The sequence below is a fragment of the Meleagris gallopavo genome, chromosome 1 (genome assembly GCF_905368555.1).
Source record: "Meleagris gallopavo chromosome 1, MGAL_WU_HG_1.1, whole genome shotgun sequence".
In the NCBI taxonomy this organism is placed as follows: Eukaryota; Metazoa; Chordata; class Aves; order Galliformes; family Phasianidae; genus Meleagris; species Meleagris gallopavo.
In genome coordinates this window covers 30,047,913-30,062,160 of record NC_139404.1, presented here as the reverse complement: position 1 = coordinate 30,062,160, position 14,248 = coordinate 30,047,913, and the positions used below count along the sequence as shown (strand labels likewise).

At 39.5% G+C, this 14,248-nt stretch overlaps 1 protein-coding gene across 3 annotated transcripts in view; it reads left to right on the top strand.

The window, feature by feature from the left end:
- NELL2 (neural EGFL like 2) overlaps positions 1–14,248 on the top strand; it is a 145,240-nt gene that overhangs the window by 27,999 nt on the left and 102,993 nt on the right. For 2 of the 3 annotated variants that reach the window (XM_085219875.1, XM_085219870.1), the window contains exons 4-8: positions 6,414–6,587; positions 6,696–6,792; positions 11,642–11,714; positions 11,886–11,968; positions 12,972–13,100. In XM_085219875.1, the coding sequence (XP_085076001.1) occupies positions 6,414–6,587; positions 6,696–6,792; positions 11,642–11,714; positions 11,886–11,968; positions 12,972–13,100 (556 nt within the window). The remainder of the gene's footprint in view (positions 1–6,413; positions 6,588–6,695; positions 6,793–11,641; positions 11,715–11,885; positions 11,969–12,971; positions 13,101–14,248) is intronic. The other variant, XM_085219879.1, reaches the window with a different exon arrangement.

Genomic DNA, 14,248 nt, shown 5'->3' with positions numbered 1-14,248 from the left:
CTTCATTATATTTCTCCACTAATTTATTCAATTTCTGCCTTATATGATAGTTATTTTCACCACTACTCAAGTATTCTGATTATCTGCTCTCAAATATGCTGCTCTGTACAGTAGTGTGAGACCTTTTCAGTATCTAGGAGGAAATTATCTTATGCAATTTCTCTGTTATGCATTTTTCCATACAAGCAGATAGGTTGCCAGAGGTGAAAACTCTTGATGCGTGAATTTTGCTGCATCTTCTGACTATCTTACTAAAATAGTTGTATGCCTTTGATGTATGAGCATCTCTACTTCTGGATTGCAGTATTAAGTCTCTTCTTTCTGACATTACAAGATTTGCTGCAAACGCATTTCCCTGAAAAAAGCTTTCAATGTTTACTTCTTAAATGAACAGTGTAGAGTTACATAGGTTTTATTTGAGGGATATTTTTCCTCTCCCATCACTAACATACATATTAGGTAAGAATAAAATGGGATTAATTTTCAAAAGTTAAGCTGTATATGGCTGTTCCCTATACCAAAAGAAGTTCTAGTTGGTTTCAGCTTTTTAAACCATTCTGCTGACATATGGACTTTGCTGGATGCATGGACAGTTGTAATATTCTGGGTTTTGTTTTGTTTTATTTTTTGGTAGTAAATCTTTGTTTCTTACTATTCTGATAATAATCACGAACCTTTTGCAACTTGTTTGTAATAGTCAATCATCTCCTTTGAGCTGACTTCCTCTAGTGATTTAAAACTTCTCTGGGGTCGGACTTTTTTTTTCTTTTGATGAAGTTTGTATGTTTGTATGTTTCATCAAAGGTTTCAAAAAATGATATTTTCTCTCATCCTTTAGGTATTATAGTACTCAAGAAGATCCTAAAACTAACATGTAAGGTTCCTTATGTATTTAGTGACACCTTGGCCAGGCTCTTTCCTCTACCCAAAAGAGAAAGATTCCATGCTTCTTTTTGTATGGGAACTTAACTTATATCCTTGAATGTATGGTTGGATGGAGGTACTTGTAAAGCAGTAGTTTTGTGTTACACTGAATTTAATCTCACAGCACTGTGAGTGCTGTTTCTTTAAGTACTGGTTGATTGATGGCTTGTCACTATTGCTTGTTTTTCCTTCTGTATAGCTTATGCTTCCTGTCAAAAAAGGAAAAAGAAAAGAAGAATGTTGCAAATAGAATGTAAATTCTTCTCAGTAATGAACACCTACCTTAAAACACACCTTCCTGTAACCTTTATTATGTCAAGAGAGGTCAGTTGGTCTGCTGATGTAAATCATTGCAGGTGCCAGTGCATTTGGTGGAGACTCAGTGTCATCTGGTGGAGAACTTGTTACCAAAAGCTCCTATGAGCCTGGATTCTGTAGTCTGAATTCAGACTGGTGACAGGTCTACTTGAATAAGAGATAAAAGGTTTGTTTCTATTTATCTACTGATAAACACCACTGAAAGTGTTAAACGTGAATTTTGACAGATATCGCTATTCTTTGCTGTCATTTGATATGCATTTGTTTAGAGAAATTCAAAGGAATCTGTATTCTGTCAGAGTAGGAAAGAGGAGGAGTTAGGTTGAATACATGTCCTTTTTATTAGTACATATTAGTATATATCAGAAGGTTTGTTGCTTTTGAAGTCTTCTTGCTGTCTGCTGAAAGAGTGAAATGTATGGTTTATTCCTTTGCTTTTCTGTTTGTTCTGGGAAAGTTTCTTCCTTCATTGATATTTGGTAGAATAGGAAGCCACAGAAGGACAAAGTAGATGTTAACAGGGCTGTGTGATAGTGAAAGCAGAGTGGGAAGAAACATACTGATAAGTGAGGTTAGTGAGATCAGTGGGAGGAGTGAGAGCAAGAATTCTGTTTTTAAAAAGTATTTATCGTTTTGGAATTTAATTTGATTCATATTCACAGCTCAAACTGGGACAACATGAACAATGTGCTGTAATACCAGCCCTTAATTTTTGCTATTTCAGATCAGCAGCTTCTGGGAGGATATCTCCTCTCAGAGTCCTCTGGGAAGACCAGTGTAACCTCAGCTCCTGATTCTTATTCCAACTTTGTGAGAACACTGCCTAAGATTTTGTTTTTGATGAAGGACCAACCTTCCTGGATTGCTTTGCCTTTCAGAACCCCCTCTCAAGGGACATTGTCACCCAGATTTATGGCATGGCCTACTGCTGTCCGTTCTGCATAATAGTTAGGATCCTCCTTGGTGTGCTTCTGTCTGCAGTTAGCACCTTCACAGACAGTGCCAGAAGCTATGTATCATGGTTTTATGACTTTCATAAGTAACAGAGACAAGGATTTATTTTTTCTTATATATATATTCCTCTGTAGTTTTATTAGTTTTCCTTTTCTTCTTAGTGTAAATAAAAAAGCCATGAAAACTTGTTTTTACACTGTATCTGTAACTGAGAGTAGTAAAAGTTGTTAAAAAGACAAAAACCCACTGTGTAATAAATTCAGACATGATATCTTTTAGCTTTTAAATGCTTGCCTACATGCTCTAAACTGAAGTTGATTTTTATTAGTTGCCTGGAGTAAGAGTGAGCAGCTGCAGTGCGCATGTGCTGTGCAAGCTGGAATGTCAAATGAGCAGATGAGTTATCAGAGAGTTGGGGTTACTAACACTGACCACTTGCTGAAGGGCCATACCTCCCTCTTCTGAAGGACTGCTACTTCATACAGCACATCCCCAGTTTTTTTGCCTCCCAGATCTCAAGGTTTTGACTGCACATCCTGATTTGAACTTCTGCGGTCTCCAGGTGCATCTAGGAGCATGAAGAGCATGTCCAGTACTGACCTCTTGCCCTGGGGCACTACAGGTCTACCACTGAGCTGTGGTACTAGGATCTGCACTCAGTGGTTACGATAGATCAGTGCTGGGCAGCAGAGAAATAATCGCTGTTTCCTTTCTCAGCTTTCTCTGGGGCAATTGAGACAAATTTCTTCCTCTGAGTCAGCACAGCAGGAATTGCTCTCTGGCTGGTCTCTACACAGACTGGCCAGTCTTACTGTGGCCTTGGCTGTTGCCTTTGAAATGATTGTGAAAGCACAGAGTGCTCCACTGAGCTGCAACAGCCTTTAAGGTTAACATTTTATTCTTCTAATGTCAAACATTATAACCCTAATCATGTCATCTCCCTGCTAAGTTACTTCTGTTTGTCACAAAGAATGTGTGGGCTTTAGAAGGTTAACATCAAATAGGCTGATACTGATTAAACGGTGACAGGGATTGTGGGCTTTAGTGAAGGGAGAGGCAGGTCCTCCTGTCACACTGTTTAGCATAGAATCATTGAATGGTTTGGGTTAGAAGGAATCTTAAAGCCCATCCAGTTCCAACCCCTTCTGTGGGCAGGGCTGCCACCAACCAGCTCAGGCTGCCCTGGGCCCCATCCAACCTGGCCTCGAATGCCTCCAGGGATGGGGCATCCACAGCCTTTCTTGGCAGCTTGTGCCAGTGCCTCACTACCCTCTGATAAAAGACGTTTTCCTTGTGGTTTATCTTTTACTCAAAGAGCCATTCACCTTCCCAGTACAGAAGAGCAGCTGGGAGCTGTTGGGAGAATTAGCAGTGACATTGCTATGCTGAATTTCTTGGCTGATGGCACCGAGATGAGTGGACTGAGATGGGATGGTGTAGGCAAGAAAACAGTCATTCAGCTATGAAGTTCCCTGAAAACTTCTGTAATGAGGTTCTTAGGACATGCCTGCAGTGTGGTGCAGTTGTTGTTTCCTCAGGAAGTAAGTCCTTTAGAAAACAAGATCGCTCTCTTTTATCTCTCAATAGAGTAGTAGTCCTGAGAATATAGAGGAGTTTAAAATATTTTTCTCATATAAACAAGTTTTTAACATCCAGAGCTATTTGCTTATGCATAGCTTACTTTCTCAACTGCCATTCCAAACCCTTGGAAGGTGCACACCCAGGCGTATGCTGTTGCAGTCTCACAGAAGAGAGAGAAGCTTTGCCTCCGGCAGCCTTGGCATTCCTACCCAGGCCCTGTTGCTAGACCTGAGGCTGTTTCTGTCTTCTGAAGTTTGTTAAATGGAACCAGATCTGTTTAAGTCCTGGAAGTTAAACAAACAGGGAAAGGTAGAATATCAAGTGCAATATTTTGTAAAAACTGAAGTGATTCATACTCAGTTCTCTGTGTTTCTGTGTCTCAGCATTAGTTCAGGCTAAAGGGAATATTGTTTTGGGTGTCACTGCCTTTGCTTTTCTAAACGTCTTTTCCTGCTGCCTCTACAGTACATCAATCAATGATAAATTAGAATTATCCTAATGGCTATTAATTTATTTTTTAATTTTAATACTTATTTTCTCAAAAAATCATCATGCCTTCATAAGGTAAAGGCATTTATTACAGTTTACCAAATGGAATAACAAAAGAGATTGATGTGCATGTCAAAGCAGTGAGTTAATCACAGTGAAATCCAAACCACAAGTGTCCAGAATTTTTGCACAGCTTCGTACAGGAAGTTTCATTTGCAGCATCATAGAACATCAGCATTATCTCTCAGCAATTCTTCATTTCTGAAATTTTACAGAATGTCTTTTTTTATTTGGGGAATTTGTATTTCAGGGGATTTGTATTCTCGGGCATCTCTTAATGTCACCTGCATAAGGGACAACACAAGCATTCATTTCATACCTTCCATACTGACTGTATCTCTGCTTTGTTTCCTGCCTGTCTGCTGGAACTCTATGTTGGGATCAGTTCTGCCATTGACTTTGAAGAGAGTGTGAGCTAGCTGTTGGCTTGAACAGTAGATGATGTTTCAATACGTTCATGACTTCCTTTTTCCAAATTATATCTGCAAGTGGGTGGACTCATTTATAAGTTGCTGGAGGAGTCCTGTTCGATAATGTTCACCTTCTTTGTTAGGTTGAGCATGACCTTATTCTTATCCTTGACGCTTGAGTTATGAAGGAGATTATTAAGTTGACTGATGCTCTGCCACTATTGCCCATTTTTTTTTTTGCCAGCCAAGCCTTCAATTAGTTCAAACTTCTTGCCAGTGCAGAAACTATTTTTGGGCCGTGAGTACGCAAATGATCGCAGATTATAAAATTTACTGCTGACTTTAGTTAACTGCTTTGTTAATATTGGGGAGGAAGAAGAAATTGCCCTTTGCCAGTTCTGCAAAAGGATAATTGTTTTTGTGCTGTTGCTAGGCATATTTCACTGTGAAAAATCCTGAAGGAAGGAGAGATGTGCAGTGAGCCCATCCTCCTCCTAGTGATAATGACTATACAAGATGGTTTTGATTTGGTCTCCTCATCTCCCCTTTTGAAAGCTGTAATCATTTTCTTGTCTGTTCTTTAATATGGATGGCCTATTGAAAGAAACTACATCACCCTAATACACATGCACACAGATTTACAAAGCACTGCCATGCTTGACTGCAGATGTAACAGCAAAACTATATAAAAATATATTGCCCATCCTCCTAGATTTTCAGTATCTGTCTACATATTGTTATCTTCCTTACTCTTTATCTGTGGGTTGTGTATGATTATTAGAGAATCTTCATTTCTGTTTTTCTTTTTTCCTCTTGTTTTAAAGGAGGAACTTTAAAAATGAGAAACTGAACAATTGGAAGAGAAATAGTTTGCTAAACTTCTTCCTAGAAGAGGTTCAATATGCAAGAAATAGGTTTGTTTGAGAATGCAGCAAGTTTGGCTATGGAGTGCTTTTTAAATTATCTGCAGCCATTTAACCAGCCAAGCCTACATCCTCAATCTGCAAACCTGTTGTATGGTGCGTGCATCCTGGGACGACTGCACTACCTTTTTTAACTCAGTCTATACATCTATTTACATATACATACATTCGTATAAATGCATGTGTATATAAATATATATATACCACAACCACATATGCATTTAACAATTTATGTATATACACATAAAATATTAAGAATTAGTATTTCTTGACTTCGAATTTCTTTTGAAAAATTTCATTATGAAAAATGAAAAGAGATGTCAACTAAATATCCAAGAACAAACAAGGCAGTGCCCTGTCTCAGTTCTTACTTACTTCATTTGTTGGTAATGGCTAACAAAGTACCTATCACAGAACTTGGTGGTGTTTTTAGTGCATTAATGCCTTTAGAGTATCCATACTGTGCTTTCAGGATATAATGCAATTATTCATAATAGGATAATTATGTTTTCAGTGAGATCATGTTTTGTGAAGTACTGTTGCTAGAAGAAAAAATCTTCAGCCTGGGACCTTGTGTTCTTACATGAAAGATAGAACCTTCCATTATGTAAAACGTCTGCTTTCATCTTTGTATCCCTTCCGTCATTCCCCCTCTTTTAAATAGTTCCTGCATGGTAATGAGAAGTTATGTGATGTAAAATGTTGCTGTGCTGATAAGAATGGTTCATGACGTGGTGATGCATTTATGGTACAGGTATCTGGAATTGGAAAGCAGCGGTCATCGAAATGAAATCAGGTTGCATTATCGTACAGGCAGCCATCGCTCCCACACAGAAGTATTCCCATACATCCTGGCAGATGATAAGTGGCACAGGCTTTCCTTAGCAATCAGTGCCTCTCACTTGATTTTACATGTGGACTGCAATAAGTAAGTAAAGAGTGTTGTTTTATAATAAGTTGTCACTTCTGGAACATTCCAGCTCTCAGTAAATGAAAAGGTAACAACCTGGAACGTACTTTTTTTCTTGCCTTTCAGAATCTATGAAAGAGTTGTGGAGAAGCCCTTCATGGACTTACCTTTGGGTACAACCTTTTGGCTGGGACAGAGGAATAATGCACACGGTTATTTTAAGGTATGCAGAGGAGAAAAATGTGAACTAAGGTGAAAGTGAATGCAGTTTACTCTGCCTTTAAGCAGTTTAAATAGAGTAAATATTCCATGATATGAAGGGTCTGTCAGGTGAGACTTGTAGTTCTGTTCAGCTGAGTTTACTCAACTTACTGGCACGAGTGTATGTAGATGGAATATGACTATGACTGAAAAACCTGAAATTCAGTTGGAACATAGGAAAATACTTTTTCTGTGGAGATTTTTAGACCACGATGGAGATATTCAAAAGCTGCTAGCACATGTTCCTGGGAAGCCTGCTCTAGGTGGCTGTGCTTGAGCAAAGGGTTGGAGTAGATGATCTCAGAAAGTTCCTTCCAACATCAGTCATTCTGTGATTCTGCAGTCATAGCAGTTCTTAGTGCCATGATGTGCTGTGAAGCGGTTTAAGGCTGAGAAAGGTAAATGGCCAAGAGAAATGCAATTCCAGGAAATAAATATTTATATTAATTTAATAGCTAGATAGGTAGTTTTTGCCACAGAACACTATGGTCTGAGGAACTCCAGTCTCATTTCCACAGAGGAAAATATTTCAACATGCATTTTTGCTTACTGTTTGTCCTTTTATATAAACATACAAACAAATAAATAAACACATGAGGGCTGATCCAAAAGTTATGCCTCCTATTTTACTACTTTGGTCCATGACATCAGAGGTGGATGTTGGTAGAGGCAGAACCTTCCCACCAGTATCCTGTTATATTTTTTTGCCATGCAACAGCTGGCAGCAGAAGGGCAGTCCGACAAATAGGCATCTGATATGGAAGCTCGTGTGAGGCAAAGATATGAAGCACCAAATTCCTCCAAGCGGAAAAAAATTGCAACCTTTGACATTTATCAAAATTTGCTGAACGTTAATGGAGACCAACCAGTGGACATAAGTACAGTGAGGCAGTGGGTGGTGCATTTCAGCAGTGGCAACAATGACATGCATGACAAAGCACATGCGTCCAGAATGTGTCACATTATGAAATGAAGAACGCCTTGATGAGCTCACTCTTGTGAATTGGCTGTGCAGTGCATTGGAAACAATGGTGATAATGTTGCAATATTACAAAGTTTGAGCCAGGTGTGTCCCACAGATGTTCACACAGAAACAGAAAGAACACCCTATGCAAGTTGGTCAGAATATGTTGAACCAATGAGACTGATAGTGACAGTTACCTAGATCACATCATAACCAGCGATGAGACGTGGTGTCACCACTGTGAACCGGAGATAGAAAAGCTGTCCCTGTGATGGTAACATGTGAATTCCCCTCTGAAGAAGTTCAGGACACAGTCCATAGTGGTCTTTTGGGATAGGAAAGGGGTGATCCTTCTAGATTTCCTGGAACCTGGACAAACCATCAACTCTGACAGCTACATTGTGATGCTGACAAAGATGAAGGCTCAAACTTCCAGAGTAGGGTAGAGGAGAGAACTGCCTTTCTCTTGCAGCACAAAAACTCTGGGCCTGGGACCAGTTTGAAGACCATGGAGCACACTGCCAATCTTGTCTGCACTGTCCTACCACTCCCACTATATAGTCTGGATTTGGTGCATTTTGACTTCCATCTATTTGGGCCAATGAAAGGAGGACTGTGTGGGCAATGTTTTCCTAACAATGATGCTGTCATAACAGCTGTGAAACAGTGGTTCTCCTCTGCCGGTGCAGATTCTTGTGAGCACAGCATACAGGCTCTTATTCATCACTGCCAAAAACATAGATAATGGTGGTGACAATGTTGAAAAATAGCACTTTGTAGCTGAGAATTTGCTCTATCAAATAGATTCATTGTGCTGTTTGTATCCATTGTAGTTTCCTTGGAAATAAATAGGAGGCATTACTTTATAGTGACCTACATTCATATATACGTGTGTGTGTTTGTATATATACAGATACACACACCACAAACACCTGGAAGTGCATGCTGTATTTGAACTGTAATTTTTGATTCCTCCTAATCCATTAGGTAGCATTCATTGGTCACAACCTCAGTTTGTGTTTTGGCCTTAATTCTCTCTGGAGCTTCTTTGATGAATGCCTGTGGATGCCGTACACAGTGCAGTCCCATTACCCTCCTTGTAGGCAGTTGAATCCTATAATAAAATCAGAAAATATTAATGCATTGCCTAAACTAAACACACTCCATTCATTCTATGTATTTATAGTTATATGTATAATTTTTAATATTTATTTTTAATATTCATTTTGTTTATTTGTGCCTTGTCATAGCTTGTCTCAATTATTTTTGCCAACTCGTCACCATGAAGAAGCTCATTTGGTATAGAAAAATGAATACTCCAATAGGAGACTGGTATTTTTAATTGTCTTTTTTTCTTCTTGCTTTTCAAGAGGAACAAAATAAGCCAAAAACCTGAAATTTTTCCCTCAGCTACAAATGCAAACCAGTTTAGCAGAAATACAGAAACTGATAGCTGTTAGAAGAGCACTGATATGGTAAAGATATGTGCTAAGTGATTTCTTCAGCATAACATAGTACAAATGATTAAACTACCTCTGCAAATCTGACACTTGTACAGAAGATACGTCAGTCAAGAAGATGAGGACTTTCAGCATTTCTCAATGTTTTAGAGAGCCTACACGGCCCCTCACTGCGAGAAAGGGGTTGAGGCCCTGAAGCATATCCAGAGAATAGCAACAAGGCTTCGAAGGGCCTGGAGGACAAGTCTTATGGAGAGTGGCTGAGGGAGCTGGGATCATTTAGTCTGCAGGAGGGGAGGCTTAGGGGAGACCTTACTGGTCCCTACAACTCCCTGAAAAGAGCTTGTAGAGAGGTGGGGGTCTCCATCTTCTCCTCTGTAAAAGCATTAGAACAAGATAGAACAACAATATTTTTAGGCACTCATTGTGTGACAACTTCACTTATTGGATTTTCTGAGATCTATTTGCTCACTTGTTTCAGAAAATCAGGCTACTATCAGTGGGTCTTAAATGGCTTGTTCAGAGGGACCAAAGTACTCAAAATCATTAGCCATTTATTGAAATGATTTTATCTGTCTATATTTGATTTTGGAACTCATATTTCTCCCCTAAAACAATGTGTCAGTAGGCATATTCACACCAGGACATACTTGTGCCTGTTTCGCTATAGGGTCCTAAATCTGAAAGAGCAATACTGGCTATGTAATTTCTGTATTGTATAAAGTCTCTCACACCTAACACCCAGAAATGATTTAATTTGGGCCAGCAGTTTTTTTGGAGCCTACACATGGCCTCTTATGATTTGGCACCCTAGGAAGCCTCCTGCTTGTTACTCTGAGGTGATAAGAAGTAACTTGAATTCCTGTCGAGTGGCAGAGTCCAGCTAGCATCACAGCTGTTATGTGATGAATAAAACTCCTCAAATAGCTGGAGGAGCTTTTTTGTTGGTTAATAGCTAAGTGATTTGAGTACTTGCCCAAATATTCAGTGAAATATAAGCTTTAAGCTCTCATCAATCTGAGTGGGTTGGACCCTGCAATTCTTCCTATTCACAGAAATCCTGTACCCTGAGTAGAAATGAATTTACGCTTAATGACACTAAGAAAGGGAGGAGAATTGAATATGGTCAGCTTTTCAGTGTGCTCTTCAAAGAGGACTTTGTTCTTGCTTTCCAGAACACATGCTGTGGGAGGTCATGATGTGGAGTCCTATTTCTAGCATCCTTACTTTTCCACTGTCAGATAATCACTGCAGTTCCTTGCAAAGCATGGGGAAGCATCCAATTGTCCTGAATACTAGAACACTTGTTAAGGGAGAAAAGTCATCATGACACTTATGTATCTTTTAGGTTGCCCCTCAGTAACATCTTCTCTTCTCCATAGATCACGTAGGTCACCCTCAGTCATTCATTCGAAGCCAAAACTATTTTGCTGTGACTTTGCAACATCTGTATGGAATGCCTTGTGTGCCTGGATGAAATTTGACCTTTTGCATTTAATTTATATTGTTTTCTTATTGTCTTAAAACATTTACTTCAGAAGCACACTGAGACTGGTTGAAATTATTTTGCTTTTCCTTCTAAGAAGGAGTTTTGGAGATACAGGGAGAGAATCCTGGATGAAAGTGACATCTGGAGTGTGCATGATAGGATGGCTATTTGGCCTTTGCTTTTGGAAAGCAGCAAAGTGGCTGCTAATTATATCTTAATGACTAAGGATGCATGTAAATTCTGCCCAAAACCGTGTGATCTCTTCTGGATGGAGCATTTCCATTTGGCATATTTCAATTTCATACTAAGCTTCCTGTTTTCCCACGTTCTTGCCAACATGCAACTCGACAGCTGTGTAAGAGATATGTAGTTTCTTGGCACAGGGCATGCTTCATGAAAAGACCCATACCAAAATCATAAAGGGTTTGTGTGGGTGTGTTTTTCCTGACTCAGATTTCTTTAATCTGCCCTTCTATCTGACAGTTGTAGCCTAGTGAAAAAAATTGAATTTTATTTGAGCGTTTGAAAATAACTAAAACTGCAACTGCTTTCCAAATTACTTTTAAAGGTCATTTTCAAGCTTTTTCTGCAATGGCTATCTAAAAATAACAATGAATTAAAAACAACCAAACTCTTGCCACATAATTACTTCTTGACATTTAATATTTAAAATCTTTAAAAATGATTCAGTACGCCTGTACATGCGCTTCTAACTATTTCACTTTCTCTTTATTCTTCTATCTCTGCATTGGGTGAAAGGAACTGTGTATTCATAAATACTGTTTTTATCAGGAAGTTTTCCTGTGTGGGCTTTAATGTTTTACATGATGAATGAAAAATGTAATTTTGACAGGTAAAAATAATACATCCTTGCTTTTTTTTTCCCATGTGCTCACAGGGCATAATGCAAGATGTGCAATTACTTGTCATGCCTCAAGGATTTATTTCTCAATGCCCAGATCTTAATCGGAGTAAGTCTGTTAATTCTTATACCATAAAATGAAAGGTGTGCTTTGTGCTTACTTTTTGACCTCAAGCTTTCTTAAAACTTTAACTTTTAGTATATTACTTGTCAGCTTTGATATGACTGAACCTATCGTACATAAGATTTTGTTACTAGTATGTGTATCTTCTTACTCCAGCATGCCCAACTTGTAACGATTTCCATGGACTTGTGCAGAAAATTATGGAACTGCAAGACATTTTAGCCAAAACGTCAGCTAAGGTAATGTTTTCAGGGAGGCATGGCCTGGAAGAATAGAGGACCATAAGGATTTAGTTGCTGTCTTTTTGGTTGATTTGTGCATCTGTTTGGTTGTGCGTGTGGGTGTGTGCAGAACATCTTTGCATGTTTATATATGTTTGCATTTAGATATCTGTGTCTACTTTCTATAGATACAAATTCTCATTTCAGAGAGCTTTCTTTAAAAAAAATATTAACTAGAATTATATTTTTAATAGCAAGCAGAATACAAACCTCAAACTAGAAAATGGCTTATAAATATTCAAGCTTTATCTATCAGGCTAACAAGTCAACAAAACTGGACTGAAATAGGTTACTGTGCTTATAGTGCTTATTGCAGCAAGATTTATTGGTCCAAGACTTTCCTAAATCTGAGCTGACAAGGGAGTGCTCAGGCAAAATATAAGCAAGGCAGGGAACTGAGAACCCTAAGTAGTGTTTTTCTTTTTCTTCTTTCTTTCTTTCCTTTTTTTTTTCCCTATCTTTTTCTTTTTTTTTTTTCTTCCCCCAAAAGATCATGCTAAAATCATTCACATCTACCAGTAAATATAGACTAGTCTTCTGTTCTTAAATGTCAGGTCTTTAGCTATCTGTGAAAATGCTGCTACCTGGCTAATAAACATGTTTATTTTGAGTGTTACATTCAGTCCTGCCCCTACTCAGATTCAGGTAGATAATTTATGTACAGCAAGATTCTTGGTCAGTTCACGTACACAAAAATGAGGAATCTGGAGACATACACCCATTGTCATTTATGCACTTTGTTTCATGATGCCTCGAATGTTATAAGCAGAAGATGAAACGTATTGTGACTTGCATCTTAGAGTCCATCTCTGAATGATTTATGGTTCAGTCACCTTGTATTTGACAACTGTCATTTTATTATCTTTGCATATTTGACAATAAGGGGGGCAGTTTCAATCATGTTTACGCTAATGTAGAAGCCACTTATGAATTCCAACCTTTTTGTGAACCGTAAATACAGTTGTCGCAAGCTGAGCAGAGGATGAACAAGCTGGATCAGTGCTACTGTGAAAGGACCTGCACAATGAAAGGCATGACGTACAGAGAATTTGAATCCTGGACAGATGGTTGTAAGAACTGCACTTGCATGGTACGGCTACACTTTGAAAGGAGATGCAAGAACTCTGGTGTTTTCTCTGATTACATTTTTATGGGGGCAAAAGAGTAAGGGATGCCTATAAACATGTGCTAGGATGCTAGGTAGTGAGAACAAAATGCAAGAAAAAAAGGTTGAAAAAGATCTCCAAGATCATCTAGACCAGTTGTCCACCTACCACCATTATTTCCCCATTAAACCATGTCCCTTAGTACAACATCTAAACATTTCTTGAACACCTCCAGGGACATCGAATCTACCACCTCCCTGGGCAACCGGTTCTAGCAGCTGACCACTCTTTCTGAGAAGAATTTTTTCCTAATACCCAACCTGAACCTTCCCTGGCACAACTTAAGGTCATTCCTTCTTCACAGAATCACAGAATCACAGAATGACCAGGGTTGGAAGGGACCTTAATGATCATGCCACATGCAGGGCCACCAACCTCCCCATTTAATACTAGACCAGGCTGCCCAGGGCCCCATCCAACCTGGCCTTGAACACCTCCAGGGACGGGGCATCCACAACCTCTCTGTGCAGCACCTCACCACTCTCTCTGTAAAGAACTTCCCCCTGACATCCAACCTAAATCTTCCCTCGCTCAACTTAAAACCATTTTCCTTTGTCCTGTTGTTATCAAGCCTTTCAAAGAGTTGATTCCCTCCTGTTTGTAGGCTCCCTTTAGGTACTGAAAGGCTGCAATGAGGTCACCCCCGCAGCCTTCTTTTCTCCAGGCTGAACAAGCCCAGCTCCCTCAGCCTGCCTTTGTAGGGGAGGTGCTCCAGTCCCCTGATCATCTTCGTGGACCCTCTCCAACAGCTCCCTGTCTTTCTTGTACTGGGGGCCCCAGACCTGGACACAATACTCCAGATGGGGCCTCAAAAGAACAGAGCACAGGGGGACAACCACCTCCCTGCCCCTGCTGGCCACCCCTCTTCTGATGGAGCCCAGGATACCATTTGCTTTCTGAGCCGCAAGGGCATACTGCTGGCTCGTGTTAAGTTTTTCATCCATCAAGACCCCCAGGTCCTTCTCTACAGGGCTGCTCTTAAGGACCGCTCCTTCCAGTCTGTATGGATGCCTGAGATTCCTCCAGCCCAAGTGTAAAACTCTGCACTGTGCTGTGTTGAACCTCATCAGGT